Here is a 19,007-nt window from a genome sequence, read left to right on the forward strand (position 1 = left end):
TTTGAAAATTTATGAGAATTTCTTGTTTTACTCGCCTTTCTCAACTTACCATTGACATCGCGGTGCATGCAGTACTAGTTATCAACAACAAAAAAAGAAGAGAGAGAATAGATATCAAATTTCTGTGAAATGCCTTGGAGTTGAAATTCAGGGGAGTTGCAGTGACAAAAAATTGTGCTAGAGGGAGCTAATGATCCAGTATGAAGGTAGGATACAAGGAGAGGATATGAGATCTCTTCTGCATCAGTGTGGGGCCTGTCTCACAAAGACATCTGCAGCCTTTGTAAATTGCAATTAATGCTGCTAAAGTAATACTATAAATGCCAAAGGCTGACTGCATGTTTATTGAGTGACTGCTGCCACAGTAATGACAATCATTGGAACCATACAATAACTACAAATCTTTCTCTGAATGGGCCCAGTATATATTAGCCTTGTTAGATTTGACAACCTAAGATAAGGGTGTTCTATGAAGAAGTTGTGACATCTGCTCATTGCCTTTAAAGTAACACAGAGTCTTGACTCATGAATCTCTGTGTCAAAATCAAGGCTTTTTCTTTGTGACTATAATAACAGCCTCTATCTGGGGTTTACACAAATAAAACCATTATGACTGTGAATGATATTACAATTATGCAATCTTTCTGGGTCACTGCATTGGTTATATCCCAGTGAATTCACATCTATTTCAGACACTCACATCAACTTTATAAAGGACCTGTCAGTATTGTCTACTGGTTTCCCTAAATCTAGTATCTGTGTTGTCAGGGCAATAAAGACCAATTGCTTCTGTGCCTTCTTTCAAATTGTCACAGGTTTGCATCATCTTTCTTTCTTTCTTTGTTTTATTCCCTCCCAGGCTCACTGATGCCCATAAAAATGCTATTCGAGCAATAAGAAAAATCAGATATTTTGTTGCAAGAAGAAAATTCCAGGTAAGAGCTTCCTTTTGACATTATCTGTCATCAATGATATGTAAAATGTGCTGTTACTGACTGTATGTATTAATCAACCATACGTGTGTTGTCACTCTCCATCTCAACCTAATTTCTACCAACCTATTCCCAATATCAATATCTCTAACATAAGACTTATTTCATATTGGGAACAACGCTGTATTGCTGTAATGCTCTTTTGTTATTAAAAATCACTTCTTCTGTATTTCAACTTTTTGAGAAAGTTGGCCTGTCGCGTACCAACTGTCCGTGCAACATTCTGTCTTTTACCTCACTCCAAATATAAGATTCTAAAATCTCCATAGACTTGGCAAATGACTCTCATTTTACCATATGCTGAGGATTCATTCATCTTGTCAGTTTTTGTAACATCATGTTTTCTCCTTGTGGTGCTGGCAAAACCTTTCATCATCTGATGTGACATCCCTATAACTCCCCTTCCTGCCAAACTGCAGCAAGCCAGAAAGCCATACGATGTGCGGGATGTGATAGAACAATATTCTCAGGGTCATCTTAACATGATGGTGAGGATCAAGGAACTTCAGCGAAGGATAGACACCACACTGGGCAAGCCTGGCTCCATGCACTTTGGTAAGGAAGAGTATTCACAACATATATACATCAAGTTATTTGTAGGACACTGCTGCAGGTTTACAGTGCACAAAGCAGCACTTCAGGGTGATTATCCCTCCTTGTGGCATATTGGCATATCATATTCAGACAGTAAAAATGGGAAAAAGCAAGATCATGTCACATGTGACTGTGTATTACAAAACCAACAAAAAGTCGCACGCGCTGATTTTACCTATTAACTCAACATCAGTGAAATGAGTCAACCTAGTCATCTTAAGTTTTTCATATTTTCTGGAAGAGTGATTCTTCTTCTACATTATTCTCAAGTTGGAATCATAAAATAAATTTGATACTGTGTTTTTAGCAGTGTTTTTCTAGAACACTTTCTTGTAGAATGTTGTAATTAGGTATGTCTTAGAGTCCACTTTTCATATCTTAAAAACCACATACTTCACTTTCAACTCTGATAAATTTTGAAAGAATTATGCTACTGCTTTGAAAGTTGGTGCTAGTCATGAATAGAATTTGTTAATAGAGCATTCTCAATATCATTTTGGTTGGAGATGAAGTATCTTTAATAGTAGTAAGACACGCTCATCTTGAAACAATATTTTACACATGGACAGAGTCTTTTCCTGTTTGTAGTTGTGATCCCTCCAGCTAACATGGCAAAATTCAGGTATTTGCAATTTGAGCCATCCAGAAACACTTTAATAGTTCTTCTGATGTCAAAATTGCCAAAATTTAGCCAATGTATTCTTGAATTGTACACATTTATTTGAAGGAGACTGTCAAAAAAATATGCATAAACATGTCTTTTACAAAATACATAGTTGAGCTTGGACCCTTTCAAAAGTATTGTCTGATTTGTATGTTTGTCATTGTCATTTTGTTTGGGGGAGCAGAGTGAGTAAACTTTCACAAATGATCTTGTAATGCATTTTGTCTTGTGCTTACTTTTCTCCCAACGTCAGCTGGAGATAGAAAGAGGCAAACAGTAGTAGCAAGAGTGGCCGCAGTGGAACAAAATGTAAGTTTTCCTTCTATCAAAGTTGGGTAGAGACATGCAATTTTTGTTTCTAATGCTCTTTCCTTACCATCAGAATTGAGGAGAATGAAGTGATATATGAAAGAAGTGTTAAAGAGAAATTGACTAAGTTCAGATGCTGTACAATGTTTGTCACTCATTACCACTGGTATTCAGGTTGATAGATATTGTCATTTTTTCCTTTCCTGACATATCCTAGTTAGATTCCTCTGTCCAGTTGTTTTGCAAAATGTTTATTTTCTCATTTTCGTTAGATTTTATTTAAAGAAAAAATAATTATGCATTTACATTTATCACAGGCAGAACTGCTCTGCAGGTTTTGCACATCTAGTTGATGCTTTTCGATGCATTCAGTTTTACATACCTGTGTAATTGCACCGATAGAAACTACAATATGGATAAGATTGATAAGTTTCTCTGGGAAATGCAGTAACTATTTTCATGTTAAATATGTACTAGATACTGATATCTTGTTGTGTGTGCAGTCATCATTATCAAAATCTTCTCTGGTCACTGTAACCCGTTGAGGATGGTTTGATTTTGCTACAACATGCACTTCCCATAGACACCTGCCCGAGTATACTGGGGACTCATCCTCAACGGGTTAAAGGGAAGTCCTGTACATGTATTTGTGATGTTTCTTTTCATGTCAAAATGTTGCATTCCAAAAATGAATGAATAAAGTAACAGTGGTTTTTCATGTGCTGTTTTTTTTTCTTTCTTTTCTTGTCCAGATGCAAGTCATGGACCACAAGTTAGACAAGTGCATGCGACTTCTGACCATCTTAGTGGATCGTACTGCCCCTCAAATCAGCATAAGCCCAAAGCAAGAGAGGAAGGCATCTTCCTCCGTAGCCTCATCAGAAGAGGATGATGATGAAGACAGCACGTCACTGAGAAAAGAGAGCCGAAGGCCAGCGGATACTTGAAAGACTTGTTTCAGGGGAAAAACTACAGAAGAGTGGCACAATTATGTCTGCCCAACCAGTAACATCCCAGAAAGTGATAGCAGTAGGTCACAGTGTGTGGAGCTATATCTGTGCCACTTAAGTCACAGTTTTGCAGAGAGACAGACCCTGGATAAAGTTTGTAGGAGGCAGACGATGAAGCAATCTGGTGACAGATTCCAGGAGGTCGAGGCTGCGTACAGTGTGCTTACATCTGAAAGCTGCAAGCACATTGGAGACGAAGGTATCGATTGCAAGGCAGATGCAAGAGCGAGTCAACCTAATATTTCTATCGAAGATATGACATGCCTTTTCACTGTGCAGCAAGATTGATGTGGACACATGAGCAGACATGAATTGATTGCCCAAGGAAAGTTTTCTAGATGGCCATTAGTCATAGAGGAAATCTTTACCCTGAAAAAAAAATGGGAAGATATGAGATCACTGCAGTGAGCACTCAAGACATATCACAATGACTGATAGAGAGACACACAAATGAAGATAGAACTTCATTATGAGAATTCTTCCGATGGTTATACCAGTTACTATGGCAACATTGACATATTTAAATACATATATTAGTCCTCCAGTTCAAATATAGCAATCATTTGTTTTGATAGTAATTAAAAAGTGCATTATAACTTCACAGATATGTAAAGAATTGTATATCAAACTTCAAAGTCCTTTGTATCACAGCCTTTTCATGATGGCCTCTGAGTTTCTTGGAGAGAAACTTGTTTTGTTTGTTGGTGCAGTTAATATGAACAAATGCAAGCTGAAGGCTGGTGATAGTCAGTTCAGATGAGTCTCTGACTGTAGAGTCCTAAAAGAAAGCATATAGCTCTATTTATCTATTTACCTCATGATAAATTCTTACTTGTACTTTTTATTGCATTATTCTTTCATGCTGTTCTTTGTCATGCAAGAAAATAAAAAGATATCCCCATCAATATGTACCCAGTGAACTCAGACTGCCTCCCACTTACTACCCTATAAAAGCCCCTCGCCAGAGGCCAAGCTTCCTTTTTACCTTTGTGCTGTCACACCGGATGTCTTGTATCTTTAAGCGCTTTGTTTTTCATAACCACACCTCCCCAGTGGCTGAATTCTTAAACTGTACCATGGGAGTGGAGACTTCCTTCCGCGTAAAAAGGGACGGGTATATGTATGAGAACAAGATATGCAATCTACTTCCAAATTAGATCATGCTGAAATCCCACTTGATGTACTATTCTGAATATGGGCAGTGCTGCTTTGTGTAGAAGCATCAAGCAGCATGCTGAAGCCATAGTGGTCTAATCATCTGCTGTCGGCCATCTGCTTTCAGCCTCAAGCAGTGCACAGATAACTGTGCAGCTTAAACTGTGCTGCTGCGTGGGCCATATCCAGTGTTTTTTTTTCCAGTCTCAAGGCAGTGGACAAAGAGCTGAAGCCATAGTGCACTTGCATCACACAGTTATAGATTCATATCGACCTCATGAGGTGGAGTCAGGAATGGTCCAGCCACACCTGGGTCTTTTTCTTTGAGCATTAAAGAGCTGTGCACAACCATTCCTACCCTCTCCCTGCCCCTCCCTGACATCCCCAACCCCACCCTATTTCATTTCAGGCTAGGCCTCTTGGGCCTATCTCGTTTGATTCCCTCTTGGCGGCAAAATCACTGCAGGTGTTTTCATTTTATCCTTAGTATACCACAGGCTTCAATCTCCCTCTAGATTTTTTAGGCATGATGATAGAAGACCCATCCAAGCTCACATGACACAGAGGGTTCCTCAGCACCTCATGGCTCTCTCTATCAGTGCCTCCTGCTAGAAGAGGTACATGTAGCATGGCCACTGACCAGCAATAGATGGGAGGGGGTCTAGATTACCTGGGGACACGTTGGGGCTTTCTTTTCTTTGAGAGACAAGATGACAGCATTAAGGGATGCTGAAGATATAGGTAAAGAATTGACCATTAACACCTAAAAAGATTGTTACGTATCTTACTAGTCTAGATCCTACTAGACTAACCTAAATCTGAAATGCACCAGTCACACAAGTCTCTTAATGTGTCATTTTGTTGAAAAGCCATCTGTACATACACAAAATCCCTAGCTCATATGGGACCAAGATCCTTTGTGTGCAATAAAATTGTTGAAACCAAGAACAAATCCAAAATATGTGAGTTTCTTTGTGCATCTGCTATCATTAATTATGTCATTCCTATTTATACAGACATTGAAGGATAGCACAGATTGCTGGATATAGATTTGTCAACACTATCTGAATAAAGTTCTGAAAATATAGATTAAAACTAGGAAAAAAAAATTATGTCGACAGAGTTTTTGATAATGGTGAGGAAATCATGGCTTACCTAAGGATGGTACAGAGCTGTGATTCATATGCTCACCATAGAACTAAACTGTAGTGGCGTAGTAGTCACTGGTATTTCATCAATCCTTGAAAGCTTTAGATATTAATACCGGTAGGTATGGAAATACACACATAAATTTCTTATTATAGGCCATTTTACTATGATATCACATAATCTCATTAGCTAGAGCTTTAAACATCTTACTTCCAACTTCCAGTCTCAACAGTTGGGTTTGGTAAACAATGAGTAATGTGCAATCACTCTATCAATTACAATTTTGTTTGTTAATTCCTCAGAATGTTATATATTTATGTAAACTTATTGACAGGTTCAGCATTGATTTAAAGTGTGCAATGGCTGAAATGAACTTTTATATGATGATGGAAGTAGAAAGAATGTCCATATCCACAAATTTTTGCCCTTCCAATGATGTAGCTTTAAGGTGCCATTATTTGCATAATTTTGTATGGCATTGTCAGAAGCCAATGCACCACATGTAGTAAACATGTAGAGTTATGTGTACTTCAGTGGTACGTCAATTAAGACCTGTCTTCTTGATATCCAGCATGGGTGCAAGTATTGTTGGGTGGGTGGATTTAAAGCCATTGTAATCATGAACTATAAAGTTTTCCCTTTTGTTCTCAAAGTGCCAGCATTATGTTGTATATGTTTGGTATTTTGAAACAGCTACAGTATGGCACCTCCCTATGTGTGGTGTACAAGAGAAAGCATTGGTAGAAGTCACTGCAAATGTTCTAGCTAGTCCCAGATATCTCAGATAATGATATTTGAACCGCAGTGAGGTGTGACAGGGAGCAACACATTCAAATTTGGTCTTGTCTATTCCTAGGCAGCAGAGGGTTAAAAGCAAATATTTGTTGTAGATGAAAAAAAATGAATGAATGAATGAATGAATGAATGAATGAATGAATGAATGAATGAATGAATGAATGAATGAATGAATGAATGAATGAATGAATGAATGAATGAATGAATGAATGAATGAATGAATGAATGAATGAATGAATGAATGAATGAATGAATGAATGAATGAATGAATGAATGAATGAATGAATGAATGAATGAATGAATGAGTGAGTGAGTGAGTGAGTGAGTGAGTGAGTGAGTGAGTGAGTGAGTGAGTGAGTGAGTGAGTGAGTGAGTGAATGAATGAATGAATGAATGAATGAATGAATGAATGAATGAATGAATGAATGAATGAATGAATGAATGAATGAATGAATGAATGAATGAATGAATGAATGAATGAATGAATGAATGAATGAATGAATGAATGAATGAATGAATGAATGAATGAATGAATGAATGAATGAATGAATGAATGAATGAATGAATGAATGAATGAATGAATGAAAGAAAGAAAGAAAATAAATATGCAGGTATTTCATGTCTTGCCAGAGAGTCTTGTAAGGTAATTTTGTGATTATAAGATAAAGGTGAAATACCTGCAAAAGGTCTAATGACAGTTTATTTTAGAGAAAGGGGTTTCCAGTCATTTTGAATTCAGGTTAGGAAGTTTTACTGGTGTGACAGTCCACTGTTCACTCACTGAGATTTTGTCTTTCTGAAGGATTTTAGGTACTGAATTGGAAGGACTGTATTGTTTACTTATCAGATTGTGTACTATTCCACAATGTGGGGCTGATATTTTTACAGTACATGTATGTACCATTATTGAGAAACATAGGCTGACATATTTATATATAAGCATTATGACATATGTATAGGATTATCACACTGATAAAAAGTGCATATGTATTTGATTATGTACAAAGTATATATCAGTGAAAAATCAACACCAAAATATATGTTGAATATAATTTTGAGATTGTGAGAACAAAAACACAGAGCTATGTTTGTGTATAGTTCTGTATGTGTTGATGTGATGGTATTAGCTTAACAAAAATCTTACTCTAGTGATATCAAATCATAAAAATAAGATGGATTATCCTTCCTTACATAATGACCATTTGTAGTACTTCTTTCACAGAAATGTGATTTTTTTTTCATTTTTGTACACTGCCACCGAGAAGTAGCAACATGTTTGAAGCAAACTCACTCTCTGTTGTAGTTGAATTATTGGAACATGTAAAGGGTAACAGACAGAACAGGAAAAAAAAACATTGAAATTGGACAAATATTAAAAAGGCTGTAGGGTTTGCCATTCTGGCATTTATTGTATCAAAAAGCCAGATTTTCATATGATTATACAACTGTAGTGGAAAGATTCTTATCATGGTGATAATGATTATTATTACGCTGCTTCTTCCCTCAGCATTGAAGAGAGAAATAAAATCACACAATTATCTATCCAGTTATTGTCTCCTTTTATATCTGCACCATGATTTCTGTGATGTGTTCATATTCTTGTGTTTGTGTGTGAGAGAGAGTGTGTGTATGTGTGTGTGTTTGCTTTGTGTTTTGTTTTGTTTTGCTTTGCTTTGTATTTGTTTTGTGTTTTGTTTTTGTTTTTATACAGCATGGTCTAGAAATGTATATAGCCAACAGAACTCAAGTCTTGCCAAATTTTCCAAATCTTTTACAAATTCAAGAAAGTGAGGCAGTTTGAAGTCAACATAGACTCTCTCCTCCAGACTTATGTTTTCCATGGTTGCTATTCCATGGAGACTAAGGAGGTTTTTGTTGATACTACCTCAGCCAGGCTCAAGACCATTCTTTCCTTATTTGGAAAAGATAACTGTCTAAACTCCATCCCATAATGATACTAATATCAGGGTTTATTGCTATTTTAGGAGTGTGTGTTTTTGTTCACCCATTTTGTTGTTTAACTCTTTATGTGCCATGTTCGCACGTTCCACTCAGTCGACGGCGTGCCAACTTCGCATATTCTGCTCAAACGCACTAATCCGCTTAAACCGATCGATAAATCGCCTAATCCAATGAAAGCTTTTCTCGCGCTTTTGTTCCTTTTACATACAGCTTGCATTCTATGTGGTGATTGACTATCAAGCGGTGTTCCCAACTAAATTTGTGTGTAAATTCTAAGTTTCTCTCGCGGTTTCATGTGCAAAAGTCATGCCTTCACAGTAATGTAGCAACTGGTAATTAAAAAAATAAATAGAAATAGATTTGTCATACAATATATATCAAAGCCAAGCTTGGCATTCCTCTTTAACTTTGCTCACTATTATGTCCAGCTTAACAGAAATTTGTGGAAGTTGTGAAGATTGGAAAAACAGAATTCTTTCTCAAAGCATGACTACCTTTGTGTCTCAGAATAATGTGGCACACGGGGGGTTTCCACCATGGCAAATAAAGAGTTAATTCACTGATTCGTCCTACTAACATTGCTGCATTTGCTCCATCATCCACATGAGATTTTATTCCCCTTGATTGATTAAAGTTCACATGTTTATTTGGGTTTCTTTTCCCTGTTAAGCGGGGGACACACAGGTAGAGAGGGAAAGAGAAAAGAAGATTTTGCAAAAATAGCCCCAAAGTGGGAGAGTTGGAGACTCTGACTCTCTTTATGTATTGTCTGATTATGATTGAACTTCTACCACCCTGATTGGTTGATTTAAATCTCTCCACAATGTCAACTTGGATATTGAGTAGATTTGCATTGGGAAAAAAGGGAAAACATGTGTTCTGATAATTCTGAGAGCAAATTGTATAAAAGGTGGACAAATTACATTACACATTCTATGTGAAAACTGATTTTGTTAATCTGACTTTCATTTGGTATTCCGATACGTACTAAAGCAATGCGCATTTCAGTCTGTCTTACTACTGATGGCCTGAAATGTGACTTGAGTTTCTCGTAACCATTCCAAGCACGTTCTCTGTCACACTCTGCTGCCACTGGTTGCGTAAACGCATTCCTCCGCTGCCTGTGAACTGGAACCAACCTTGATCAGATCCTCCACACTGTCACGTGATGAGAGAGTGATTGATGTGACATCACGCTCAGCCTGTCTCTGACTAGCCTTTTAGCAGGCCCTCTTGCTGTGTATTCGTTCACCACCATACAGCGAGAGGGCCTTGACAAAAGGCAAGCTTTCATACACCACAATACTTCTCTCACTCTGTCATGTTTAGGCTTTAAAGGGAGCCAGTGTTACATGAAGTGGGTGAATCAGATGAGATGAAGCATTATTGTCAGGACATTTTGTTTGAGGGATTTTGTTCCATGGAAACATGTAATTCAGTCTTGCAAGTGGGATTCCTTTGGTATTCCATGGCTTTTCATCACTGACAATTGCACAGTCTCAATGTGGTATCTCCTTATACCTTGACCACTGATGGAATTGTTCATGTTGTATGCCTGTTTCAGACATTTTCAGTTCAATCGTTGTGTGATAAATTTGTTTCCCTGCTTGCGAACATATGGAAATTTGTCTGTTTTTTAGAATGAAGGTGATGACATGTTATTTTGATGAAATGGAATTGAAATCAATTTTTTTCAGAGGCTTTCATAATCAGATCTCAAGAGAGGCAAACAACCAGAATCATTGATAGCCTAGATGTTGGGGTGTATGAGATTTACTCCTGTAAACTTTTTATTCCTCTTCTGGGCAGGGAGGAATAATAATTCATTTGAGACCAATAAAACCCACTGCACCCATCTTAGTTTCAAAAAGGAATAGCAAACCTTATACCACAGGCAATATTGTGTGACACATACCAGTCATCTTGTGAACATCACCAAAAAAAAAAATGGTCCTAGTTTGGGGCAGTGAAGTGGCTCAGTCAGTAGCACGTCTGCCTCCAGATCCAAAGGATCCAGGTTCGGTTCCCGAGTCCTACTGAGTAATGTTGTGTGGAATCATACTGTCCCATGTAGTAAGAGGCAAAACACTCTGCCCCTCCTATAGGACGTAAAATGGAGGTCCTGTGAGTGAGAGAGTCATAACTCATGCACATAAACAGTGGTGGATCCAGGGGGTGCACCGGGTGCCCCCTTTAACTTTGTTTTTGTTTTTGTTTTTTTGATAAAGGGAGGGGGCGCACCAAGTGCAGCACCCTTTATCTTTTTTTAATAAAAGTATGCATGAAATTGCACAATGACGAACATAGATATGACCTTTTTTTTGGGGGGGGGGGGGGGGGGCTTCTCAGCTGATTAAACCTGGAAGTGGCATGAGAAATATGAACTGCTTTGCGCCCCCCCCCCCCCCCCTTATTGAATTCCTGGATCTGCCGGTACATAAAAGATACCGCTTCATTTATTCTTCGCAAAGAGCACGGTGGTAATACCCGGTGAAGTGGTCATGCATCGCATCCAACTGGACCCCAGGGAAGACCAGCTAGTGTAGATGAACATGGCCTATCCAGCCATCTTCTCAGATGGACAATCAATCAAACTATATCTATAAATGCAAATTATCAGCATAAGGTTAATGTCTCTAATCTTTGCACGCAGACAGTTCTTCATTAGAATCGGGCAGCTGTACTGTACCTGATAGAGAATATATCAGGTTGGTATATGTGATATATGAACAATTATATTATTGTGTTTGTCTATCACACATGCCCTTCAAAGTTTGTGATAATAGCTATGCAAGTGTCGAATTGGTAAAACATATTTTTCCTTAGGTACCTGATTCATGCTTTTACTTCAGAATTCCAGAGGCCTAGATACACCAAAGATCTATTGTTCTTTGTTTATATATGTACAAATTAACAAAGTATATAATCCTCCAGTACTTTTTACTCATTACATGTGTCAGGGGATTGTAAACAACTAAACAAGTTTACAACAAAGAAGTTTTTACTGACAGCAATCGAGTGGTTCAGTGAACTGTGTATATGTATCTTTGTTTAATATATATTTGTGTCTTTTGTACATATTATTCCTGTGTATAATTTTGATTTGTTTTATGTAATCATATTTGTGTGTTTTGTGTATATTTGTTTGTATAATTTCAATAAAGTTCACTACTTCTTGATTAATCACCCTTGATTAAAAGATATTTGATTATTCTGTTAATCATGATAACAATAATACATTAATACTAGTAATACACATTTATAATGACACCATCTATCCAGGAGAACTACACTGAGGTGCATTTGATTGTGAAGCAGGAGATGGAGAAGGCATGCAATATGCTAGAGACATTTACAAACTTTTCACCAGCTGTCTACTGTATGCTTTTGTGAAAAGGATTGTGAATCATATATACAGTTTTAATAGAGACACATATACTGTCAATAATTGTCCCAGTCACATCATCATCAGGACTTTGGAAAGTATACCATCTCATCTGAAATCCAACTTTCGTTAATTTGATTTTTTCTTTCTTGTAGTCACAGTGGGTACAAATCCAGCCTTTTTATGTGAGTTTGTGTCCTTGAAGTTGTCCTGTTCATCAGTACATGTATCGATCACACTAAAAATGTACATATTACAATTTTTTAAAGTCCACCAATTTGTAGTGTGTCAAATTCCAGTTGCTGGTACATTCTGACTCATACAAAAGCTTGGAGCTGTTGTTGGCCTCAATTTGGAATGTGTTGAAAGAAATGCTAAAGAGCAGTGTAGATTAAAGGGTGTGTACAGTTCTGGTTGAGATGAGGATTTAGCTTTTAACGTTTTGCGACATATTCAGAAGCCACTCTATGAGATGTCAAAGAGCATGCAATTCTAAGGGGTATCAAAAGTTTATTTGATGAAAATCGGTTTTGAAATGGCCGAAACAAAGTGAAACAAAGAGATCCTAATAAAAGGCGTGGCCTGTAGCCTTTTATTGTTATCACTTTTTTGGATATCTCAGCCATTTGAGAACCAATTTTCATCAAATAAACATTGAATCCTTCTTAAAATTACATGCTCTTTCATATTTCATAAGAGGTTTCTCATTATCTCACTTAGGAATGTTCAAAACCTGAATCCCCACCTCAGTCAGAATGTCAGAGGGGAAAATTAATGTCAGGGTAAAAAAAAATAAATACATGTAGATGAAAATATATTTTTTAAAGTCAGTAATAAAGTTGTCCGAGTCACAGGTACAATGTCAGAGGTGAAGATGTCAGTGGTAAAAAAAATGAGTTTACACCAACTATCAAAAGGATATAAGTGGCAATGTATAAGCCAATCAGTTGACCTACCTCTCCTAGTGTTTTGGCCTCGCTATTGTTTGTGATTACCCGTTTAACCTTTTGTGATAGGCATCATACATATTATCAGATTAATATCAGTTTGAAGACAGTTTGAGAACTGAATGACAATCATGATTTTATAGATACATTAGTGCAGTTGGTAATTTATTTAAGTTTTTGCTACTTTAACTTTTTTTTTTGTTGTAAAGTGATAGATGATGAATAAATACCCACTTTAAAAAAAAAAATTAACATTTGTCTTGGCCTTGGCTTTTCTTTTTTTTCTTTTACAAGAGATGCTGAATTCAAGAAAGCTGAAAGTGGAATATGGCTTGTTCTTGTGCAGGTTCAACTGGTTAGTATGAAAATTACATCAACTATTTAGACAACATTATATGAAAAATGAATGTCATGATAATGTGCAGAAGTATATCAATTCATCATCCTTTCTTAGAATTTGAATGAATATAAGTAAAAGGGAAAATATAATAAAAAGAATTGTGCATCATCCAGTGAACAGATAGAGCAAATAGTTTTCCTACAATGGTTAAAATAAAAGAAATTAGAGAATGATGATGAAAAATTGTTTTCTGCAAGGAAACAGACCTGCAGAGAGTAGTTACTCATAATAAATTCATTAAATTTGGAAGAGATCTAAATCTTTTGCCGTACTGTTGCCGGCAAGCCAAGAGACATGGCATTATAAAGTGTGCTGACTAAAATACGTTTGTAAATCATATACTTTACCTACAGACGCAAGGAAGTAGCTGGGAATATGAATGAACAAATTACGGGTAGCTTGCTCATTTACTTTGAATGTACTTTATCAAACTATTTTCAATCGCAGAAGCACAAGTCCATAGTAATAAGGCATTAAAAGTATTGTGGCAAGGACATGATTTGAACAGAAAAATGTTGTCAAACACAAAGAGTGGAAGAATGTAGGCGTATAAGATAGAGTAGAAGCAGAGCTTATTCCATGCAAACCAAGATGGTGTGAGTCGTAGAGAGAAGGTCACTGTAACAACATAAAAACATGGACAATCGACCAAAAAAAAAAAATAGAAGTACAATTTTCAGGGTAGAAATGAAAATGTTAAAGATAAAAAGGAAAACTTGAAAGAAGTGGAGAGAAAAAGATATTGCAACAAATGTCACGGGCAAACAAAAATTTGTCAGGATTAGTGTGATACCACGACAGCAACGTCAAACCACTTGATGGCCAGGAAAAAGCTGTATTGGATTTCATCGAGTCTTTTCACAAAATGACATACGTGGTCGTCACACGAAGTGTCGTTTGGGATGTGCGCACCAACCTCATCATGCGTCTATCCTAGGCCAGCGGATTGAGGCTGAATTTGGGGGTCAACTGGCAACTATCGTATAACAAACAAATTTTGTAATTTTTTGAAAGTATATGTCTTAACACACTTACCAGTAAAATTTACCCAGAATTTCTGCGTCGGAACATGCCCAAATGACGTCATCAATATGGCCACCCCCAAACCAGAAAAAATGAATGGGAATTTTAGGATATCTCAAGTGTTCATTATACAACTGACATTAATCATGAGATAAGTTGCCAGTGTATGTATTTCTTATTTCCTGCCTTTCTTCAAGCAAAATTGGGCCCATTTGTGACTTCTTTTTCAAAAAATCTGAGCCAAAATTAGGTCATTTCTATGGCAACTTTATGCTGAAAACATTTTTTTTTTCTCAAACAAAAAATGCAACACCCTCTCAACGATAAACACCATTTTAAATTTATATAAGTATGTAAATTTAATTGACTGGAGTTGAGATCTAACCTGTGAGAGACCATAGCTACCATGGTTACACTCAAACTTGCCTGTAGCCATTATAACACAGCTGTCCAGATATCACAATTTTCATTATTAGTGGTGTATTATGTATATTCCATCTCAGTAGCTGGATTTTTTGTTGTTTTTCGTTTTGCATTTGGCACAATCATAAGACAAGCTGACATTTCGTTCAAGCCAATTAGGCATAGAACATAGATTAAGTCAATTTCTCATAAGATGAGACCCTCCTCCACCTCAGCCCCCACTCCCAATAAAAATGGTTAGTTTATGGCTGTTCCTTTCTTGCAGTCCTGTAGGGTGTTTCACCAAACTTCTCATTGGTTTCAGTTTCACTTCACTGGTTTCAGTCTCGCTATCTCACCTTTCTGATTGGTATGTTTCAGTCACGAGGACATGCTAAGTGAAACTGAAAACACTAATTGACACTGATCTCACTGAAATCAATGTTGGTGAAACGGGTCTTGCATGGACTTCTGTACGATGTCAAAGCAAGCTCATTACACTCGATGGACTACTACAACAAATACTGTACTTCTGAAAGAAATGAAGCACTGTTAACAGAAACTGGATACACATTTTGTCATAGATCACATTAGTCCAGTCAAAATAGGATTTCACCCACTACTAATTGCAGTAGGAAATTCCACTGCAGTGCTACTTGTTATGGGCTCCTAAACACCTTACTCAAAGTCCCAAGAAATCCAGTGGGGCAAAGTGGCTAAATTTCCATAATATGCAATTAGCTCCATTATGATAAAAAAATACAGTGTTTCCATGAAAACTATACTTCTAGGTTTTAGATTGGAACACCGAAAGTGTTGAAACCTATGTTTACAATGTCACTTAGTGCGATTCAAACATTCACCATGTACATAGTCTGGGCTTCATTTGTATAATATGCAAATTAGCTCCCCTAGGCCTAATGATAAAAATACAGTGTTTCCATGAAAACAATGCTTCTAGGATTGAGACCGGAAGACCAAAAGTGTTGAAATCTATGTTTACGATGTCAGTTAGTGCGATGCAAACATTTCCATGTACATAATCTGGGCCTCATTCGCATAGTATGCAAATTAGCTCCCATAATGATAAAAATACAGTGTTTCCATGAAAAAAATGCTTCTAGGTTTCAGATTGGAACACCGAAAATGGTGAAACCTATGTTTGCAAAAATACATAATTATGTTGTATGGGTACATGCCTTTAAACAGTCCTTCAGGTCCTCTAGCAAAGAAACTTCTGTTTAATGAAATTCAATGGAGTCAACAGACGATATAACTCTGCAATTTTGACTTTAATACACTGACATATAGTTAAAGTGGTTATCATTCGAAGGGAGCGTATGGGAAGTACCCGCATTATAGTCGGGTACCTAAGGGGGGGTCACCGTGCATCCCCCCCAGGACTCCTCGAAATTTACATTTTCAGGATCCTCATAAGATGTTAACAGGAACGAAAAGTGGCTGTTCTAGGTGAAATTTAATGTATTCTATTGTTTTTCATAATTTCTTATGTATTTCTTTGTTTTTCAACTTTTTCAACTTTTGTTTTTTCTTTGTTTTTCTATTGGAAATTGTCACTGACCACTTTTCTACCATTATTAGCACAAAACTAATCAATGAAAGTGATTAATTGTAAAAATAATCAGGTTTTCATGACTTTCATGACAGAGCACTGTTTTCCATAGGAAATGTACACAAAAGCACAAAATTGTGCCCGTTTTGGGACGACATTCCGTTACAAAAATGGGCGTGACTTCGCAAAAGTATGCGGGGAAGTTGCAAATATGGTCTCAAAAGTTGCGTGAGACTTGAACAAAACAAAGTCAAGTAAGTTTTGAGGAGTCCTGGGGGGTGCACGGTGACCCCCTCCCCCCCTTAGGTACCCTACTATGTAGGTCCTACATGTAAGTACATATTATATATTACATACATACATAAGGACGGGGGGTGGGGGGATCCGCCCCCCCCCCCTCGAAGTTTCGCGCTATAAATCTGTCGCGAGGCTTCTTGACTTTGTTTGGTCAAGTCTCGCACAACTTTTGAGACCAAATTTGCAACATCCGCGTATACTTTTGCAAAGTCACGCCCATTTTTGTAACGGAATGTCGTCCCAAAACGGGCACAATTTTGTGCTTTTGTGTACATTTCCTATGGAAAACAGTGCTCTGTCATGAAAGTCATGAAAACCTGATTATTTTTACAATTAATCACTTTCATTGATTAGTTTTGTGCTCATTATGGTAGAAAAGTGGTCAGTGACAATTTCCAATAGAAAAACAAAGAAAAAACAAAAGTTGAAAAAGTTGAAAAACAAAGAAATACATAAGAAATTATGAAAAACAATAGAATACATTAAATTTCACCTAGAACAGCCACTTTTCGTTCCTGTTAACATCTTGATTATGTTTTAGTATGTCATGAGGATCCTGAAAATGTAAGTTTCGAGGAGTCCTGGGGGGGATGCACGGTGACCCCCCCTTAGGTACCCAAGTATTAACTGCCTCTATACATGACCCTTTGTAACGCAAATATCAACGCAATTACAGTCGTTCCAAAAGTGCATGTCTCAAAAAAAAAAAAAAAGTCGTTCCTTAAGTTTTATGACTATCACTTGAGTTTTATGTTTATGTATAATTATCGTATGGTGCTATAATCATTGTAAATTCTTTTCATTCAACATAGTTTTACGCACCTCATTTTCTGTTACAAAGAAAGTGATGTCTATCTGTTCTTGTTAAAAATGAAATAAAAATTAAATTGAATTGTATTGAATTTTATTCCTGCCATATCAAGACACTTTTTTTTTTCTATAAAAATTGCCGGAGTAGAGATAAAATAACAACATTGATCTACAATATCTATGCATTCCAAAGGGTTCACTTGCAGAGACCACCTTGGGAGAGGTGCTCAAAGTAACTCCATGCATCCTAAAGGCGATGAAAAACATGCAGTATACAACCGAGAAAATGTTCCATGGTTACATACCTCTGAAAAGCTCTCCCGCCTGTGTAGCACATACGCTTTTATTTTCGTAAAATGCAATTAAGGTGATATAGGAGACGTTGCTTTACAATATCTATCGTCAAGCCCTTGGGAAGTGCCCAGATTACCCCTACCCTGACCGTCGTGGTCCCGAAACAGATTAACAAAACATGCATTATATGCCAAAGCAAACTCACTTGTACATGCATGCCATGTAAAGACGTTTTGCCGAGTGGAAATAAAGACACTTTACTTTTCATGATTTTTAAATGGTAGAGACACTGCTTTACAATCATCATAATGGTCAAAGGGGTGCACATTCAACGGCGACCGAGTGGGACGTGTTCAAAATCATCGAACCCCAGGGCAACATAAGTAACATGCACTATAGCATATAGCACAAGTATGTTTCAATTTTCAATGCCTTCACATTGTCCCGATCGTTACGGTTGTACAGCAATTGCCCTTTTGTTTGTAAGAAATGCAATATAATTACAGAAAGAAAAATGCTCTACATTAACTACATTGTCAAAAGGGTGAACATTCAAAAGCAATCCCTTGGGAAATGTCCAAAATTACACCGCCGCTCAAGACCCGTAATTACATCACACGGATACTATGAACGCAAATACCGACGTTCTTTCGTGCATGGTTTTAGAAGTAGTTGCAGCAATACAGCTACACACTTTTATATCAATGAATGTCGTGGAAATGATAGGAGAAGCATTGCTTCAAAATATCTATTTAGTGGGAGGATGCACATTAAATGCCAATCCTGTGGGATGTGCCCCCAAAGTACACCACCCTCATGGCAATATAGAAAACATTGAATATTATTAACACGAATACACTACATGTTCCAAATGTACGTGTTTTCAAACTTCGATCGTGCCGTAAATCAAGGGCACTTTTGTTTTCAAAAATACGTTGTAGTTAATAGAGGAGACATTGCTCTACAATATCCATATCGTGAAGAGGGTGAACATTAAAAGACAACCCCATGGGAATTGTCCAAAGGTACACCTACGCTCAAGCCCCCTTAAGACAAAATATAGATATTAGCAACGTAAACACCGTTGTTCTACCGTGGATGGTTTTAAAAGCAGTTCCGGCAATATAGCAAATACACTTTTTAACAATGCAAAGTCATGGAAATGATAGAAGAGGTTTAACTTTACAAGATCTATGCAGTGAAGAGGGTGCACATTAAATGGCAACCCTGTGGTATGTGCCAAAAA

General features: G+C 37.1%; 1 protein-coding gene across 2 annotated transcripts in view; it reads left to right on the plus strand.

Moving 5' to 3' along the window:
• LOC140228970 (potassium voltage-gated channel subfamily KQT member 1-like) overlaps window positions 1–4,500 on the plus strand; it is a 169,919-nt gene extending 165,419 nt beyond the window's left edge. For both annotated transcript variants that reach the window (XM_072309229.1, XM_072309228.1), the window contains 4 exons: window positions 860–935; window positions 1,412–1,547; window positions 2,504–2,559; window positions 3,312–4,500. In XM_072309229.1, coding sequence (XP_072165330.1) covers window positions 860–935; window positions 1,412–1,547; window positions 2,504–2,559; window positions 3,312–3,506 — 463 coding nt within the window. In that variant the 3' untranslated portion in view covers window positions 3,507–4,500. The remainder of the gene's footprint in view (window positions 1–859; window positions 936–1,411; window positions 1,548–2,503; window positions 2,560–3,311) is intronic.
• The last annotated feature ends 14,507 nt before the right edge of the window (window positions 4,501–19,007 follow it).

This window comes from Diadema setosum, chromosome 5 (assembly GCF_964275005.1).
Source record: "Diadema setosum chromosome 5, eeDiaSeto1, whole genome shotgun sequence".
NCBI lineage: Eukaryota > Metazoa > Echinodermata > Echinoidea > Diadematoida > Diadematidae > Diadema > Diadema setosum.